The sequence below is a fragment of the Rhipicephalus sanguineus genome, chromosome 8, assembly GCF_013339695.2.
Source record: "Rhipicephalus sanguineus isolate Rsan-2018 chromosome 8, BIME_Rsan_1.4, whole genome shotgun sequence".
NCBI classification, from domain to species: Eukaryota; Metazoa; Arthropoda; class Arachnida; order Ixodida; family Ixodidae; genus Rhipicephalus; species Rhipicephalus sanguineus.
Genome location: NC_051183.1, coordinates 55,371,285 through 55,386,500, shown reverse-complemented (window position 1 = coordinate 55,386,500; position 15,216 = coordinate 55,371,285). Strand labels below are relative to the sequence as shown.

Genomic DNA, 15,216 nt, shown 5'->3' with positions numbered 1-15,216 from the left:
GCAGATTCGAGATCTCTAAGTAGATTTTAATAGCTGCGTTAGAACAAGGGATATGCAATTTCTAACGCATATTTAAGCATATTTCTTACGGGGATTTTTGGCAACTTTTCTTTGTCAAACACAAAGTATGTGACAAGATTGCCAGGAAGCTGGTTTAGCCGCCGATGCTATTTATTTTCTTGTAATGTTGTTCACCAAATTATAATTTTCGATGATCAGAAATAGTATGCAGCAAAAACATTTCACTCATATTTGCGTCTATTTATCTTGCATTCAAATTTCGTTGAAAACAATCAGATTAGCGTCACCGGCTGGACCAGCTCTTTGGCGGTCTTGCCACATACTTTCTTTTTGTGTTTGGCAAAGCAAAGTTGCCAAAAATCCCCGGCAAAATATGCTTTTAGAAATTGCGCATCTTTTGTTCTAATGCAGCTACCAAAAATCTAAGTATAGGTTTAGAATCTGCAGGAAAAAAAATGAATAAATTTGTTAAATTTCACTCAGTTCACCCAACTAACAGAAGAAATAAAAAAAGGACCTGCTTCTCCCCTTAAAGGGACTCCAAAAACGAAAACGATTTTTCTCATATTAGTAAGTTCTCAATTCCAAAATAACCCAGCTTGCCACAAGGAGAGCTTGGTAAGCGAGAAAACGTGCAAAAGGAAAATGCGGGTGGCGACGCCATCTTGAAATTCCCACAGCAAAGTTGTGACGTCATAGATTTTAATGGCATCTTTTAGGTCCTACGTAGAATCAGTAAAAATGAAGTAAATTGTCTTCTGAGGTGGCCATCAATTTAACATACCAAGGGGCGACCCTGCTTCAGAAACATGTTTTCCATTTTCGAGCATATCGTTATGAAACTTTCACGGCTTATATATTTTTATGTGCTGATTTCAAACATGCAATTATTGTCCTAATACAATACAATATGTTGTTTTGAAAGTATTAGTTTTTTATTGTTAGGAGCAAGATTTAGTTACTAAACTGTGAGTTATAAAGCAAATCAGCATATCACAATGACCTGGAATGAATACTGCACGCAGCAAAACAAGAATGGAGGTTCTAAACCCATTAGAACAAAAGTTATGGAACTCTGAACATTGTGCGGTGTCAAGCTGTGCCAAACTGGGATCAAGCTGGGAGTGTTCAACATACCATAACTTTTGTTCAAATGGGCCTAGAATATCCATTCTTGTTTTACTGCATACAGTATTCATTCCAGGTTATTGCGATATGCTCATTTGCTTTATAACTCACCCAGTTTCTAAATAAACTTTGCTGCTAAACAGTATTCATGAAGTATTTGATATTTTAAAAACAGCAAGTTCTACTCAAACCTCATTATAACAAAGTCACATCTGCCACGAAAATAACTTCGTTATATTCGAAAATTCGTTATAAACGTTTATTTGTAACACTGTAGCTATGACAAGACTATTCTTCATTTACTTCGTTATAACCGATAATTCGTTATATTCGCGTTCGTTATAACGAGGTTTGAGTGTACTGGAAAAATGATTGCTTATTCGAAATCAGGACATAAAGGTACATAAGCTGCGAAAGTTTCCTAAAAATCTACTCAAAAATAAAGAAATGTGTATCTGAAGCAGGGTCTCCCCTTAAGTTTACAGAAATTTTGTTGAGCCAGTGTTGGCAAAATACGAAAAATGCACTGAAATCCATGACGTCACTCATGGAAATTTTGACGCGAAATTTAAAAATTAATCTTTGACCTTTTTTCCTCTTTTAATACATCAGTGATGGTGAAACCAACAACATTAGAGTTCTCAGAGCACAATTTATCAGTCTAAACCGATTTATTGTTTCACTTAGTGTCCTTTTAATGACAGTAGCAGTCATTATGCAAACAGTCGTGGGAAAAGTGATGTCCGCACTACTCTGCGCTGGTTGATAATTTATCCAATTTTCCGTTTAGAATGACAGTTTTGGACCATACCAAGGTTACATTTTATGCGGTAGTGTTCGATGCATTCGTGCAATAAAGAACAGCTGGCTATCTTCTGTGTTTTTAGTGAATGATGACTTCAGAGTGACGGCTGACCCGAACCTGGCCACGGAAGACCTCTCACAGCCGCACATGTTTGAAGGAAAGCTAAAGAGCTATCAACTCAAGGTATGCTTGGGGAGAGCCTTGGTGCCTGTATTGTGGTAATCGTTTTTAGCATTTAGAGAACGGTGATTAAGACATGGGTTCATTTTCCTTTTGTAAACTTTTTTTTTTTTGCCTTGATGCAATGCTGCAGTCTGTGGCATTTCCACCAGTTTGCCTTTCTGGAGATGTTTGAGGCAAACTCTGTCCAATGCGGCATTCCTAATCTGTTCACTATCGAATGATCAGCTTGTTCACCAACCTTTTCGCTATTTTGTTCACAAACTTGTTAACTTATCTAATCACTATTTGCTGATCCAGTTGTTCGAATCTGTTTGCTATCCACTGATCAGATTGTTCACTCACCTGTTCACTAATATGTTTCACTAACCAATGATCAATTTTTCGCTAACTTGTTTGCTAATCTACTCACTCTCCACTGATCAACTTGAGTGCGGAAGGGTGTTGGGAGTTGCTGACTGCGTTCGTTCAGCTGCATACTGGAAGGTTGTGGGTTCCATGCCGGGCCTCAATAGCTTTGCTCTAATAGGGCCAATTTCAAAAACGCTTGTGTGCCTAAACCTGCCCTCTTCTTGTTCTTTAAGGTTACTATCATTTTTCTTTCACAGCGACCCGTGGAAAGAAAAGTGATAAGTGTAACCTTAAAAGACAAGACAAAAGCAGAATGGGTCAAGGAACAAACGGGTGTTAAGAACATATAAGTTGAAATCAAGAAGAAGAAATGGGCATGGGCAGAGCACGTAGCGTGAAGGCAAGATGACCGCTGGTCATTAAGAGTAACAGGCTAGATTATAAGCGAAGACAAATGTGGGAGGCGGACGGAGAGGTAGACGGATGAGATTAGGAAGTTTGCGGCGATAACATGTCCACAGCAAGCACAGGACCGGGATGATTGGCAAAACATGGGAGAGGCCTTTGCCCTGCATGGTCATCCTGATGATGATGACCTAAACCGATAGCTTGTTCCCTCCACAATGTCTCTCGTAGCTTGTGCATTGCTTTGTCATGTTAGTGTTTAAGCTGAACAGCCTAATTTCTTCCAATCTTTACTGTTACCAGTGGAGCTATTTAAGCTTTTAGTTCTGCCATTTCGTGTGACCAGGAAACTAAGCTGCACCTAGTACGTCCAATGCAATAACTCGGCCAGCACGCGCTCTGTTCGTCCTTTTCTTGGTTGATAAAGACAGTTTGCTCTTGGCGACGTAAATTTGAGAAATGAGTACAGTTACAGTGCATTTTTCGGTATCGCCTAGTAAGTTGGTGGATAGTAAGGCCTGTGGCCAGCACATCCATTGAGGTTGACACGATGAATGCGCAGTGTAGGCATTTCTTCAGTGCGTGTGCCTTCTGAAGAAAACAAAAGAGAAGCACAGAACAGATAAATGAAATAGAAAGGAGGGGAAGAAGCAGACAGGAACAGGAGAGGACCTTGCTAATTAAGACCGTGCTAACCAGGATCACTAATTAAGGTAGTGTTAATTAGAACTGTGTTAATTAACACCTTGTTAATTATGATCACTTCATTAATACTGTGTTAACACCACACTAATTAGGACCCCGCTAATTAAGATCTTGCTAATAATCTAGGTCGGCCACAAGCTCCCCTCTTAGTCCAGCCTTGCACCGCTAGTGCAAGCTGCCCGCATTTTTCATTGTGAAACCACTTGCCAAGTTAATTGACATCTCCCTCTTTGGTTACGTGAACAGGGCATGAACTGGTTGTACAGCCTCTACGACAAGGGCATAAACGGAATCCTTGCCGACGAATGGGCCTCGGCAAGACTGTACAGACCATCGCCTTCCTGGCCGCACTGGCTGAGGTTAGTTCTCGCCCGTTTGCTGCAGTTCTTAGATTGCGCGAATACAGTCGACCCTCATTGTAGTGAATTATCAGATAAAAACGAAGTAGATATGCAAGATAGTTGCCTTTGCATTGTTTCTCTAGAGAATACTTCGGCTACGATAAAACGAAAAAGGTGGGACCAACACAGTATTGATCACAATGACTCAGATTTCTTGAAATGTTGGTTGTTACGATCAGTACCATCCTGCACGTGGCTCTAAACATGTACAGTGAACTCCCGTTAAGACGAACTCGGTTAAGACGAATTCTCGCTTATACCGAACAACACGGGACCATTTGTTTGGTTTCCCATAGACTCAATGCAAAAAAAATTCGCTTAAGACGAACCGCCCAACTGTACTCTTCTGTTAAGACGAACTTTCGCGGTGATCAACAACGCTAGCGATTCTGCGAAACGAACACTGCAGTCTTGGTGGGGCATTCAGGCGACCAAGAAAAAGCAAAAAAGGTGAAGAAAAGCGCTTCCTGGAGCAAAGACGCGGAGGGCGCGAGATAAACAAAGAAGACCGGTCAGCGGATAAAGCCGGTATCCCCTCTCACCCCCAACCTGTGGGTGGGGGAGGTTTGGCTTTATCAGCAAAGAAAGCAACAAAAAGAGTGGGGGATTTACAACTTGGACCCCCAAGCCATTGCGTCCTTTTGTATTCCCCCCCCGTTCTTCTGTTTCCCAGCTGGAGTACAAAGGAGAACAGAAGAGCACAAGAGCTTGGGGCCCCTCCGCCGCAAGGGGAGTGGGAAAAAAGAAAAAAAAGAAAGCGACAACAGGAACAAAAATGGTCTGTGCATTACAATCGAGTACCGCGGCGCACTCCCGTCAGAGGGGTCAGGTGCATTGTCATCGCCATCACACAATGGCGGCCGAGCACATGTATTTTGTGGTTAATAATTCGCGTTGGTTCGCGTTGTATCTGTTCCCAGTGAAGTGCAAATTGTGATGAGCCATTTTGATTATGGAAGCGCATGACAAAGGAAGGCTATTTTGAACAGCGAATATATCTGCGTCGCGTCTTTTTCGTGGCGGGGCTTGTGACCGTGAGTAGCCCGATGGGATGTCTTCAGCTGCACGTGGATCAGGAAAAGTTACTGCGGGCCGAAAACGGGAAAATATCCGGAAATCGAAGAAAACCTTGCAGACTTTCTTAAGCAACTCAGCGTATAATGACTTTGTCAAGGCAACAGCACGCGACCGAGGTGTATCCAGAAGTGATCTTAGAGTCGGCAAAACAGGCTCACAGAAGAAAACGAACTGCCAGGACAATAAATTTTACATTCCTTGAAGGAAAATTGTGCTTGCCTCAATTTTTTCTAATCGTCAACATAGGAGCGTGTTACAGTTTTATCATTAAAATGTGGTAGCAAATATCTTCATGAGCATTTTTATTTTTGAACACGCGAAATCGGGTGCTCGTAAGATTCGTGTAAACACTCTGCTTGAAGGCATAGTTTTTATCTAGATGAGCCAAATAAATACTTTTTCTTGTCTTTTCGCCCCCATTGTAAGTCTACTCCTTTCAGTGTTTTCAAGTAACATATTTGGATGCACTTGGCACGTTAGCATCTCTCTTTTTGGGGGCACTTCTGATAAGCCGAACTCCTGATAAGACGAACAGATGACCGTGGTCCCTTCGAGTTCGTCTTAACGGGAGTCTACTGTATTGTGGTTGCGGAGATGCCAGATAGTCGCGAAAAAAAGAATGTTTTGGATTTGTGAAGAAGTTTTTTTTTTTTATCCGCATGTGCAATATCACAGACAAAATTGACTTCGCACCAAACTGCAACTTGTGATGCCAATTCCTCATAAAGTAGCCGGTGCCTAACTTACCTTGCTAAGTTTAGGACTCGATGATGTGCGAGTATCCGGCCCTAATATTCGTACAAATTCTCAAGCTAAAAGATTAGATGAAAATGTGCAGCAACAAATCATCAGTAAGTAACATTTGTATTTAAAATAAAGCCCGGGAGTATTTTAGTTAGACTCGAAGCTGAATTTGTGTTGCACTTTGTAGAAATGCCCAACACCTAAAGGGTCAAACTGGTGTCCATTAAAATTATAACATGGCATATTAATTACAAGATATAAAAGTATACAGACGAATATCCCAAAGTGCAAGACTGCAACAGTACTACAATGAACTCATTTTGTAATTGTAATTACGAATTACAATTTTTATTATGAATGTAGTTACCAGGTACCCAGTTACGGGTGCCTTGTAACTGGGTCGTGGTTTTGGTATGTTAAGGCTCCGAATTTTGATGTAATTAATTTTGCGTGTGCACTGCCCACAGGTTCAGAACATCTGGGGTCCATTCCTAGTCATTGCCCCGGCGTCCACGTTGCACAATTGGCAGCAGGAACTGACCAAGTTTGTTCCCAGGTTCAGGGTAAGTGGAACAGTCAGCACTAGCTTGGTACGCTTCAAAAGGACACTAAAGTCAAGCAACGAATTCCTTTAGACTGACAAATTATTCTTCAAACACTTTGCTGTCATTAACTTCCCCATTATGGGTGCATTAATAGAACAGAAAATGAGGGTCAAGGCTTCCTTTTTAAATTCTTGTGTGTTTTCTTGCTTACCATAGGTCTTCTTGCGCCAAGAGTTGTGCTTTTGGTATTGTGAAGGGCAGTTGACTAACACCATAAGAATTGTTTTCTTTAGTGCTCCTTTAACGTGGCAATGTTGGGAGCATGCGAATACCATACGAGAGGATCTCATTAAACTGGATCCTCGAGCGATTGTAAGAGGAAAAATGCAACATTATCGAATTGGGGAAAGGAGGATATGGGGTCGGGAGCTTGACGGTTGGGGCCCCAAGTCCAGGGCTCCACTAGCTTCGGCCACCAGCTGGACATGACCCAGAGGAGCCTTCATCACCTGGGGGTCCGAGCCGGCGAGTTGTGCCTCCGGTTGCTCCGGCGTGTTAGTTAAATATTATGCAGATTATGCCTAGCTTAGTAGGCTTTCAATCTTTTCGGTCCATTTTCCTATATCAATTGCAGTAGTATGTGTTCATGTGCTTCGAGTTGATGAATTCGCCCTCGCGCTGCCAGTGGCTAGCATCCTGGTTAGCTCAATTGGTAGAGCGAGCCCCCCGGAAAGACGTTGGTCCCGGGTTCGATCCCCGGACGAGGACGAATTTTTCGGCAACTAAGAAGCTTTCTTTCTGAGAAGTCCGTATGGATGTCCTTGTGGCTTAGCGCTACAAACGGGTGGTTGTCAGTGTTTCCTTTCTTAACAGAGAATCTCATGTGTCGAATGAGTGAAGCATTTGCTTTTTTGCCTTTCTTTAATAAGTGCTAACTGAAAGTGACCTTTTGGCGATATCCCCAGTAGTGACCGTCTCAGAATATGGCCCCTGGTTTGACTTGTGTGTTTTTCTCACTTGTGCGTTTTTCTCTGTCGCAAACTCCTGTCAGTGTGTCATTGTCTCCTTTTTTATTTCATTACATTTTGTCGTTTGCACTTTGACTTTCCTCTATAAAAACATACCGGCTTGCGCGGCTATTTCACCAGAGTTTTAAAAAGAAGGCTGCTTTGTCATTGCGCCAGGTGGTGCCGTACTGGGGCAACACGAGCGACCGGAAGGTGCTGCGCCAGTTCTGGAACGGCATGCACCAGCTGGGCGCGGAGCGGGCCTCGTTCCACGTGGTGGTCACCTCGTACCAGCTGGTGGTGCAGGACGTCAAGTACTTCCAGCGCATCCACTGGCAGTACATGGTGCTTGATGAGGCACAGGCCATCAAGAGCACCTCCAGGTGAAATACCTTTTCTCACTTAATGGGCTCTCTCTCAGTACCGACACAAAATTTTAAAGGTGAGTTAACTTGTACGATCGGTCTGTCTGGGCACACGCGCATCATCTAGAATATATCAATGACGGATGTAGCTAAGAACATACTTAAAATCAGTATTAATGCGTGTGCAGCGTATCGAAGTACAATACACGAAATCCGCGGCATCGACATAAACTTGGCTTGAATGTAAACAGAGAAAAACCACCTATGTCACAAGTTCAGACTCGTGACTATGTTATGATTCACAACTGTATGGTTATGACTAGTTAGGATGCGTTGCAATGGCCGGGACACAGTCTGGGTTATGACTGCGTCTTTACCGTGACCACAAGTCGCGACTATGTGATTATGACTGTCCCAATGCATTGCAATGGTCGGGACACAATCATGATTAGGACTGCATCCTTAACATGACGTCTTAACTAACCACAAAAGTTTATCTCAACCACGAAGCAATTCATATTACCATATTTCATTTTTTTTTTACATTGAGTCTATGGGAAACCAACCGAATGTCCTGCATTCTTCAGTATATCCATGAATTTGGCTTAACAGGGCTTATCTTAATGGGAGTTTGTGGTAATGGCACGCTGACGTTGGGGTAAGACTCACAGCCACCACTTCGAAAAAAAAAAAGGAAAAAACAGTGGTGGTGCCAATGGAAAAGCAGCCCTAGCCAATCATGGACTATTGTTATTCTGTGGCACAGTGTCCGGTGGAAGATCCTGCTGTCGTTCCACTGCCGCAACCGTCTACTCCTCACGGGTACACCGATCCAGAACACCATGGCCGAGGTCAGTAGCTTGCACTCGCGCTTTTTGTAACGTTAATGGACCAAGGTCAACCCTGCCTCTGTGCTGTGTAGTTACTCCTCTGTATGTGTAGAAACACTTTCTAGACCTATGACCTATAGGTTACCTTCTAGACCTATAACCTATGACCTTATTGTTGTTCATGTCTATGATTGCATCTCTACTGCTACCATGTGTTCTCTACCGTGTTTTGCAGTTTGCAGTAAGTAAAGTAATGTTGAGCAGCCAGGACATTTACCAGTTCATGATTGGTAGTAAGTGTCTGTCGTCTGCTAAGCTTGACGACATGAGTATATTTCCCAGACACGGCGGTCGCGCTTTAATGAGGCTGAAATGGAAAAGCGTTTGTGCACTTTGATTTAGGTACTTGTTAGAGGAACTCTAGCTTGTCAAATTTAATCTAAAGTTTGTCCCACTACAGTGTGCCTCATAATTGTGGCATGGTTTTGGCGCGTAACAACTCCAGAAGTAGTTTCTCAATGCAGCTGTGGGCGCTGCTCCACTTCATCATGCCAACGCTGTTCGACTCGCACGAGGAGTTCAACGAGTGGTTCTCGCGGGACATCGAGAGCCACGCCGAGAACAAGTCCACCATCGACGAGAAGCACCTGTCGCGCCTGCACATGATCCTCAAGCCCTTCATGCTGCGCCGCATCAAGAAGGACGTCGAGAACGAGCTCTCGGACAAGGTCAGTTCGGAGACCGGTGTTGCCTGTGCAGCGTCTTGTCGAGTGAGCGCAGGCCGTGTGGCACGCATGCGTTTGACCGGGCGCAATAATTTTCAGATCCCGGAAACCACGAAACAGTTAAGCTTTATAAGGATTTTACCAAAATACCTGCAGGCCGGAGGTGCAGTAATGCCTTGTTGAATTGTTCCTTTATGTTTTTCTGACATTGACACTCTGGAGTGCCAATAACACTCCAGACTTATTTCATGCAATTGCTATCTAATGTTAGGTTTCCCCCATATCGTGTTCTTTTTCTGGTGGCCCCCGAGAAACATACCAGTCTATTTTACTGTGTAGGTTACCTCCATCAGGAAGCTGTTCATGGTAATTTTAGTTCAGCTATATTTTCTTGCGTTTTTATTTCAAGTATTACGCCCATGTTGATCTCCTATGGTCTTTAATTTTGTGTAAGCTACTTTAATCTTCTGTGAAGATTTACAAAACATCATTGTCCCAGATTACGCCAAACAGGGTGTCAGCGGCTTCTGCATCGTTCAAGAAATGCCAATTTCATCGCAATTATTGTTCCAGGGTGGGCTGAGCAATAAGGTTGGTCACGCCGATATTGCTTCAGTTGACAGTTGAGGTTGCTCAGATGCTGTTGCCTCAGTGTTTACCACATCATCGATGCAGCGGTATTGAGACTGATGAAACTGATACCGCTCTTGTTTCCCGTCTTTGCAGATTGAGGTGCAGGTGTACTGCTGGCTGGCGCAGCGCCAGAAGGCCCTCTACCAGGGCCTCCGCAACAAGATCTCCATCGAGGACCTGATGCAGTCGTCGGGCGCCGCCTCCTCTCAGGCGCAGTCGGCCACCTCCTCGCTCATGAACCTCGTCATGCAGTTCCGAAAGGTAGACGAGAACATTGTCGCCTGCCATGATGCTGCAGTTGACGATGTGCAAAAGCCTAAGTTGGCTTTCCTGCAAGGGTTTCCTCTAACCGAAAATTCTCGTTCACAGACCACTTCTCTCACTCTTTCTGGCCCCCCCCCCTCCCCATTCTAATGAATGCATGCAAACACCACAAACGCTTTCTGAAAAAAAAAAAAGAAAAAAGACTATGGTGCACAGTCACAGTAAAGCTGTGACTATACACCATAGTCGCCTAGTGCAGCATAGTCACCATACTCTACTACGATGGCTTTACTATGGGGAACGTTGGTATAGTGAGTTGAAACCTCAGTGCTATCCGGGGAAACGTTGCGACGTTTTGCAGTTGTGGCAGCGTGCATTGCGCTTGCGTTGCGCTTCAATGGCCCAATCGTCGTCAGTCGTATTCACCCGCCGGCGGCAACGGTCGCACCAATGCTTTTGCTCACATCGGTTCTCGAGGTGGGCGAGCCGCTCTTCTTCCGCGTGGAAGTCACAGCTATTCGATGCGGTGGAACTCAAAGCACTGGCAGCAAATGTGGCGGCACGTTCTGGGGCAGTGGCTCTACGTCGTTTTCGTGCCAAGTCACGCTCCTGTACGCGTTCGCACTCCTTCAATTGCCGCTCTTCCTCCAAGTGAACGTCACGCATCCGTTCCCCAAGGGCAACTGCTCATAACGGCGCTAGTGCTGTCTATGTGTCACGAGACAAAGAGGCACAGTGATTGGCGAGGAGTGCCACTGCCAAGTATCGCGACACTTGTGAAAGAGGCGGTGGCGAGGGGCGAGAATTGTTGTTCTACATGTCGTCTTGTCCCACAGATGTGATCTGCCAGAACTTAGCCATAGACAGCTTCATTGTAGAAGTACTACAGGATAGTCATGCCCATAGGTTGGCGTAAAAAGTGGAGCTCACTTAGACTCACTCAAATAATGTATTTTCCGCTTAGGGCTCACTCGGACTCAGACTCACCAAAGCTTTCCTAAACCGGACTCACACGGAGTCAGACTCACCAAAATTTTTCCCCACCGGACTCACTCGGACTCAGACTCACTAAAATATTCCTCAACTGAACTCACTCAGATTAAGACTCACAGCTCGATCTGAGTCTGACTGAGTATGAGTGAGTTTGCCGACCTATGGTCATGCCTCCCCAGCCTATGTATGGTGATTGGGGAAGCAGTCATTGGGGGGGGGGGGGGGGGCACTTTTACTGGGATGGGGTGAGGGAAAGCACGAAGAGTGAGAAAAATGTGGTCTGTGAAGGAGATTCTGGCTAGGAAAAAAAAAGAGCTTGCAAGGAAGCAGACTTGCAGACTTTTTCAAATTGTCGATCGAAGAGAGGGGAAGGAGAGATCAGAAATTAGCGCTGCACTGACTGTTTTTTTTTTTTTTCGTGTTAACGGAGAGATTTGATGTTTGCAGGTCTGCAACCATCCTGACCTGTTCGAGAGGAGAGAGGTCCGGTCCCCGTACCACATGAAGGGCTCCACATTCGAGCTGTCTCGATTTCTGTTCTCTCAAGGTAAGTTGATGGGGCTGAAGCATCCCACAAGTCTCTACAAAAGTATCGAATACAGGGTGAGATGGTATTATATAACAAAGCCGAAACTGAGCTCTTGTCATCTGCTCTCGCCTCTGTCCCTTGTTTCTTGCTCTCTTCAGCCTAATTGTGGTGTCACATGGTTGTGACGGTGAGAAAGCAGGATGCAGTTGGTAAAGATGAAACGCTTTATTGAGTGAACTTGTGTCCAGTAGAAGAAAGACTCAAAGTACAAGCAGCACTCGCTGTACAATGACGACTGCGAGCAGGGACGTCAGGCATCAACTACACTTAAACCTCGTTATAACAAAGTCGCACTTGAAACGAAAATAACTTCGCTATATCCGGAAATTCGTTATAAGTGTATATTCGAACCACTGTGTCTATTACCAAGGCTCTTTTTCATTTACTTCGTTATAACCGATAATTCGTTATATCCATTATATGGGTGAAGCCAGATCACGCCAGAAATGAAGGAATAAGTGCACGTGGCAATAGTGTCACTTGGTCACATGCGTGATGCTCACTTGCGCAGGTGTCCTGAGTGGCTGGAACGATCACCACAGCCGGTGGTGGCCCAATGTCTTCCACCCGAGCCACGTACACCACTCCATCTTCAAGCAGGGGTGAGTGCGTGGCACGGAGGAACGTGCACCGCGTGCGGCAGTGGCACCATGATGTCGAGACTAACACAGGCCATCCACTGTTTTCTTTATTTCCTTGCGTTTCTCAGCAGAGGGACGGCCCGCGAGCGGCTTCTCGTTCTGCCGGTTTGTCGGCCTGTCCCCCGCAGAACTTGCCAAGGTCATGCTGTGTAGCCTGCTGGAGAGGTGCGTGCAGTTGCCACTTCGCTTGCTTGCCGCTTTCTCGTCCTTATATTTGTTACCTAGTGATCATGTTATGGGTGCTTGCCTGCCTTGCTTGATCTGTCACCTCCTGTACAGTGCATACAGTAGCGTGTAAATTGTATAAAATTTCTAACTGTTGTGTTGAGCGCTGTCAAGTTGTTCTTGACTCCTGTCAAAACCCATGGGCATATGAATGCCGCTGTGATCAATTTAAATTAACTTCTTTAAAGGGACAGGGAACAAAAGTATAAAAAAAAAGAGAGGAAAGCACCCAAATTGCACTCCGGAGACGCGATTATTCTAATACAGTAAAACCTCGGTAATTTGTACTCGGTTAATTGGGAATCCCGATAATTTGTATTATTTGCGCAGTCCCAAATTTTACATGTAAATTTAACCGGATAATTGGTGCGGCCAGTCTGCGACTTCCCAGTTAATTGGCACACTTGGCCGCGACTTCCAAGATATGCAAAGGGTGTTGCGAATCTCGGAGGCTGTAACTAAAACATGCAATTTTTTTTTTTTTATGTACGGATCTAGAAGGCCATGTTTTTTTTACCGGAAATGCGTCGTAGACGCCATGTTTTAGCAATTGCCAGGCGGCGATGCGTGCGGTTGCGATCATGATCATCATCATCTCAACAGCGATGTTAGCCACTCTAGCGAAGTGAATGTTTTGTGGAGTCTTTGTGCCATTTGGATGTCGGCTGGCGAGCATTGTGCGATTCGGTGCGACTGCTCCATTTGTCTCCTGTCTCCACTTGAGTGTCTTCCCTGTGAATTAGTTGATTGAGGTGTGCTTGGAAGGAAGATGCCGAAGTACAAGAGCTTGTCCCTGCACGAAAAGGTGTGCTTAATTGAAGAGGCCAGCAAGTCGACGGCGTCGAAAACGAGAAGAGGCAACCTCCGCTGAGTTTGCTGTCACCGCTGTCACTTGCCCGTTTGATGAAGAAGGGGAGACTCTCTGCGCTCGATATGAGGCTTTGCACGCGGACGAGGAGTGCACTCCAATCGGATTCTCCGAGTACGCAAATGTCGAGTGCACAGTGCAGACGTGTTACGCCGACATCGACAGCGAGATAGCTGCGAGATCGACCGATTCGGCCTCTAATGTTGACAGCGATGACGAGCCCTCCCGAGCACCCCCTTTGGCGGATGTCATCGATGCCTTGAGTGTTGTGCGCAGCTTCGTCGAGTGCAACGGCGGCGAGGCTGAGATGCTGCGCCTCATTGACAGGCTGGAAAATATGACTTTCAGTGCTGGGAACTACCGAACGCGTCAGTCACGCATGGAGGATTTTTCTCCAAGTAGGCTGATTTGCCACAATAAAGGTGTGACTTCCGTACATCACGTTTTCTGGCTGATTTCTTTGATTTCGCGTTGTTTCGGATAATTGGGAATCCCGCTTAATTGGGATATTTTCTCGGTCCCGAGGCCTTCGAATTAACGAGGTTTTACTGTATGCTGTGTTTATTTTGCATAGCTTTGAATAGATGACTGTATTTCAGGAAGTGCATGAGCAAGTTGTCTCCATTCTGTCTCATTCCTGTCATTGAGTTGCCTACCAAATTTTTATCAATTTGCAGCTATGCGAGGGCTTACGAACTGCCTAACAAACCATCAATAGTGAATCTTGTCACGGAGCTCTGCCAAACGCAACTTTTAGCTGTCACAGCTTCGACAGGTATGGCTCGTGGCATGTGCAGTTTTTTTGCAAAATAAACGCATTTGATGCAATCTCTGGATGCACCTATGGTTAGGTAGGGCTGTTTGCAAATGCTAGGCGATTGAAGACCGCTATCCTGGATTGATGTGTCCTGCAGGTTTCTAGCCATCGTGAAAGAACTCAAGGAGGCACAGCGAAGGCATCACTGCTATGTCTGGCACAGGGATGACAAGGACTCCAGGTGAGGTCTTTGTTTTCTAAATGCAAATGCGTGAGAACTTCTATGCAGACTCAACAAGAAAACTGTCCGCCGCTCAGTCACGTAAGACGATCATCGCTGTAAAGAACTGATTGTAGAGAACGAAAGAAGTTTGCTTGGCAGGGCTGGTGTTGAACCCAGGCCTCCATGCTTCAAAGGCAAGTGTCTCAACCACCAGGCTAAACGCCCATGCGTTGGGCCTACATAAGCATTTAAGAAAACCACATGCAACTCGACCATATGACCACTGGCTTCAGCAAAACTTTCAACTTATTGCCTCAGAATTCCTCTGGTGCAGGCTGAAATTTCATTATATTGAAATCACAGAAAAACATGCTTCGCTATATTGAGATTCAAGATGCATGGTGTTCTATGAACGCGAAGTTGTGAAATACTTCGTTATATCGAGATTTAATTCTTACAAAGCTTGAGTGAAATTCTTTCCAGGTGAATACAGGAGTGTCTGGTGAAATATTAATTATGGACCTTCTTTAATTATCCATCCGTGACTGCCCAGCCCAAGATAATGCCTTCTGCCAGTGAGCGTTATGAATGCAGTGTCTTGGGTAGTCCGAGAGAGGGATGTATATAACCACATAAGCAGAGTTGGCTGTTTTTCCAGTGCAGTAATTCCATCGCATCTAATTTGCATTGTCGAAGCAATAAAATCATCTCTTTCTATGCCATAATTATAGTTA

General features: G+C 44.8%; 1 protein-coding gene across 1 annotated transcript in view; it reads left to right on the top strand.

The window, feature by feature from the left end:
- The window catches only part of LOC119401932 (chromatin-remodeling ATPase INO80-like), a 255,790-nt gene that overhangs the window by 183,707 nt on the left and 56,867 nt on the right, over positions 1-15,216 (top strand). The window contains 12 exon segments of the mRNA XM_049418455.1: positions 2,037-2,137; positions 3,842-3,896; positions 3,899-3,954; positions 6,285-6,380; positions 7,547-7,752; positions 8,501-8,585; positions 9,089-9,292; positions 10,016-10,183; positions 11,627-11,726; positions 12,280-12,374; positions 12,483-12,574; positions 14,417-14,500. Of these exon segments, the coding sequence (XP_049274412.1) occupies positions 2,037-2,137; positions 3,842-3,896; positions 3,899-3,954; positions 6,285-6,380; positions 7,547-7,752; positions 8,501-8,585; positions 9,089-9,292; positions 10,016-10,183; positions 11,627-11,726; positions 12,280-12,374; positions 12,483-12,574; positions 14,417-14,500 (1,342 nt within the window).